This window comes from Gloeophyllum trabeum, assembly GCF_000344685.1.
Source record: "Gloeophyllum trabeum ATCC 11539 unplaced genomic scaffold GLOTRscaffold_00027, whole genome shotgun sequence".
Classification (NCBI taxonomy): Eukaryota; Fungi; Basidiomycota; class Agaricomycetes; order Gloeophyllales; family Gloeophyllaceae; genus Gloeophyllum; species Gloeophyllum trabeum.
Genome location: NW_006920436.1, coordinates 16,324 through 20,848, shown reverse-complemented (window position 1 = coordinate 20,848; position 4,525 = coordinate 16,324). Strand labels below are relative to the sequence as shown.

At 50.1% G+C, this 4,525-nt stretch overlaps 1 protein-coding gene across 1 annotated transcript; it reads left to right on the top strand.

The window, feature by feature from the left end:
- Window positions 1-941: 941 nt before the first annotated feature.
- On the top strand, window positions 942-2,085 carry GLOTRDRAFT_134137 (uncharacterized protein; the record flags this gene model as incomplete). Its single annotated transcript, XM_007873124.1, has 3 exons — window positions 942-1,404; window positions 1,455-1,570; window positions 1,621-2,085. The coding sequence occupies 3 exons, from the start codon at window positions 942-944 to the stop codon at window positions 2,083-2,085; spliced, it is 1,044 nt and encodes a 347-aa protein (XP_007871315.1).
- Window positions 2,086-4,525: the final 2,440 nt, after the last annotated feature.

Below are 4,525 nucleotides of genomic sequence, written 5' to 3'. Positions count from 1 at the left end.
AAAAAATGCATGGCTTGTCGTCCGACCTGACTCGTGAACGAGTCAAGAAACAGCCTCCAACCATTCAGTTGGAGGCCGGGGAAGCGGGGAGAAAGGGGGAAGGGAAGTTGGTAGAAAATACGAAAAAATACCATAAAATAAGAACGGCGCGGCCGTCTTGCGCGGCGCCACTTTCGCTCGTCTCCTGGGAACCAGGCAATCCTATGAAGAGCGTTAAACCCAGAACAAAAACATGTTCTGGGCCCCGAGGTCGAGACGAGGAGCGCAGAGGTCGAGGGGCGTGCGACGAGCTTCCAGCGGGCGGGGCAACTCGTAGCGCTGTCTAATGCGAGGTGCTGCCTTTCAGAAGGCATGGTACCTGTAAAAGAAATGTTCCGGGCTGAGGGGAACCGTCTACGACGGCTCGCGGCACGCGAACGCCAGCCCAGGGATCAAACTGATAAGACATCGAATGTGAGGGGTTTACTTACTGTTTATCCTTATCCTCGACTCATAATCCCTCCCCCATTCGTATCCCCCATCGGCAGAGTTCCTACGACGGCAGAGGAAGTGGGGGGCGGCGGCGGCGAGACTGTCGGGACCGCTCAGGCGCGAGACGCGACCTTGGTGTTTCGCGCGAGTCCCAATGCGGGCGCTCGATTGCGAGCGCCCTCGCTGCTGTTCTACAGCATAGATTTCAGAAAAGTAAATGTTAAGGCGGGGGGTTTCTTACCTGGCGAATACGAATAGACCATTGACCCGTCGCGGCACGACGAAGAGCAGTGGCGCAGCCTGCTTTCCGGTCGCACAACTAGTGCCACCCGGATTACATCAGCCAAAGGTGAAGTCATCGGGCAAATTTTGCGTCGGCCTGCTCTTCGACTTGGATAGCTTCCTGCTTCTCAGCATCTCTCTCAGCGTTCAGCTCGCTCTCACCCATTCTCGAATTAGACACACTCTCGATGGCTCTCACGAGGAACACTGCATCCAAGAAGACCGCCTCGAGGCGCCGGGGACCCCCGGGCATCAGGGACCCTGCAAAGCACGCCGCTGCTGCGACAAAGGCTGCAGTGACGGCCCTCCGCCGGAAGGACGTTCCGACGACCCGCCAGTCTGCTGCGCCTGGCGCAGCGACTCCTTGGGAGAAAAATGCGATTGCTCAAGCCCTGCGGAAACCACAGCGGATTGACCAGGTACGACGCCCGAACCGTACCGAGTTTGTTCGCGAGAGGGCTATGGCCCACCTTGAGCGCATTCATCGCCGCGCTGAGGAGCTCGACAAGGTTCCGAAAACTTCAAAGCTTCCGCCGTGCAAGTACCAGGGGAATGAGCGGAAGGAAGAGGCAGCCAAGAATTTACGTGCATCAGCTCCGACATTCTTGGTCTATGCAAATGACCGTCGTGATGGGATTTGTGATTTTTGCAGTGCGTACCCATCCCATGTGAAGACATCTACTACTGACAGCGTAATACAGAGAGGTCTGTAAAATTGACTGCAGCGCAGATGGAACATGCAGAGTTCCTGAAGCGGCGCAAGCGTGTCGGGCGAGTCATCCTCCTTCTGAGGCCCCAGGTTAGCTCTCAAGTCAGGGTAAGTCTGTGCATCACCTGGAAGTTGTGATATGGCTTACCTGCTTTCAGAAATCTGGGCCTCATCTCAAGTACAGCACCGTCCACTGGCACCATGTCAGTGTGGCAGGCTGCAAACGATTTGTGGCCAAGGAGGATGTCCCGAAGAGCCCTGGCTCAATTCCACTCTCCAAGTTGAAAGGCTTGGATGTCTCTGGTCTTGACCGGCAGGACATTGACTCTGTCATGGCAAGGATCAAGCGTTGCCACCTCAACCTTGAGCCTGAGCCTGTTCGGGAGGAAGAGGATCCAGAGCGTGATATTGCCTTCCGCGAGAAGAGGGCTAGCCGTGATGCATACTTGAGGAATCGGCGGGAGCTGATGGAGGTGAAGAAGGCTGAGTCGGAACAGTTGCGGAAAGCGCAGCGGAGGCAAGAGTACGAGGTGAGGAAGGCAAAGCGGATTGCAGAGGTGGCAGCTGCTGGTGCTACAGCCTCAGTTGAAGGAGGTGATTTGGTACCAACTCAAAGGGCTTAGATTTATTTCCTGCTTGTGAATTTTCTTCTTTCAAAAAACAGAGAAACAATTCTTTTGTTATGATTCATTTTCTGTTGAGCATTTTATTATCAGTTACGTATCCTTTTCATTTCTACTTTGACTACACTCTTTATTGATCACTCAAAAAATACAATAGTCAACCACTTATGAAATTTACCACCTGTTACATTTCTACTGGATTATAGTTGGAATTGTTAGCAACGTAAAGGGGAGGATTGGTGCGTTGCAAATGAAATGAGATCTTTTGCAGGTGAGCACTGGCAGAGAGTGAAGGGAAACACACCCAACACAACAATTACACCGCAAGCTCAAAGGTCTGCGCATCATGGGACACCCCAAGCGGAACGGTGATAAAGACCGGTGATGAGAGTAAGATAAGGGGAGAGGAATAGGAGGTGATATGACAGATGAGAGAGAGATGCACCCGAGAGCCGCTGGGGATAAACCAACACATGCTGGGTGGGGAGTTGGATATCCACAGTGATGAGGGAGCTGCAAGAGTGGACCACAAAGATGGACAACGTCTATAAAAGCCTAGTAAGACTGTAGAGTAGAAATGAAAGCTGGGGAAACTCAATCCTGAGCACGTAGCACTCCGTAGTACTACAGTACTGCTGGTAGCTGCTTAAGAGGGTATGCTGAAAGTTGCTGGAGCGGTTGGAAAATCCTGAAACTCATTGGAGGGACTCTCTATATATACTAAACACTGGAAAAGGCAAGGCAACACAGACACGTGCACTGTAGAACTCTAGAGAAATCAAATACTTGCTGAAAGTCGGACTGTGGCTGAGGCTGAGGCTGGAGACTGTTGCTCATGGCGAGAGAACACTCGGAGAGACAATGGACAATAGATACTTTGGCTGTAAGCTAGGGGGACACAAACTCAGGGGGGGAGGTATGGTATGGTAACCTACAGGGAGTACAAAGCTATATCTCAAGAACGGTTATATCAAACGATTCTGCAAATCATTGGCATCAACAGGGACACATTGAAAACAGTAGGGAACCCATCTTGGGGTGAGAGTGATGTTGTACCTCTGTTGAGTTTTTCACTTCTGCCATGACTCAATTCAGATCTTGTTAAACTGCATACTTGCAAGTCAGCCACAACCCAATGCCTACAGGAAGAATTCCCTGGGATGCAGTGGAAGGTTCTGGGAACATTCCACAGTATCAGGAGCACAAGGGTGGTGTGGAGCAGTATGGAGGGAAATTACATCATAAGTGGAGCTTGTCAGGATTAGGAATATTCCATGTAGCTTAATAAGCCTTGAGGCTGCAGGATATATAAACCCAGCAGGCCCACCACCTAATTACCAGTTTCATTTATACTTTTTCATTGCTGTTACAGTTCAGCCACAAGTACTACAGGTGAGTCATGTAGAGTGCACTTTGCCTTGCCCTGCCTGCATAACACTCATTGGCTCTATCTTCAGCTATGGTGCTTCCGAATTTACCCGCAGCCCGTCTTAGGCTTGCGGATCCTGAACGACCAAATGAACTTTGTTATGGTACAGGTAAGTATCCAGTTTTGCCACATGATCATTCAGACATTGACTGCGACTAGGCCATCCCATCTGGGTTCCGTTTGTCCTAGAGGAGGTCATGGCTGGCCCTGCTATACCTGGCCCAACAAATGAATATGCCTCTCATCGTCCACTGATTGTTGAATTGCCGTACCATGCCCAGGATGAGGTGAGTAGATCTCTGATATGATACTGTATAGTTGTTGATCCGGTGCAAGCAGAATGGGAATATTGTTGTGCGCTGGTGCTTGCGGCACTGGTGGTGCATGTCATCTACTGAGAGGAGGCACCTCTGGTTGAATAATCCTGAGCACATCGGCCCTGTTACGCATGCCATGATACAGGGCTTGGTTATGATTGGGTTGGATGATTTGCAACAACGTCATATTCTAAACATGTTTTAGGACCAGGAAATCTGGCCAATTTGTCTATTTGATAACAAGAAAATAGTGTGGCTCATTTGTAGTCATCCTGAATAGAGAACATATGCGTTGAGACTTAACTTTTAGCACACTCATGTCCCAGGAAAAGCGTTGAAGGTGACAGACACTGCTGATACACATAAGATACACTCTGCAGTCCAGGTTGGTGGTAGGATTCTGCAATTAACATAACTGCACAATTGACAGCTGCAGAGCAACATAAATTTGAAAGCCTGAAAAGTCAGAGGGGTAAGAGTGGTCTGCGGATGTGGACAATATCTGCAAAGGTATAGTAGGACCCTAGGATACCAACTCAAGCTGGGGAAACTTGATCTGAAAGACGTAGCACACTAGAGAGCTGTAGTACCACTGGTGGCTGCCAAAGGAGGTATGCTATGCTGGAAGTTGATGGAGCGGTTGGAAAAACCTGAGACTCGTCAGAGGGACTCTCTATAGGTACTAGATGCTGGA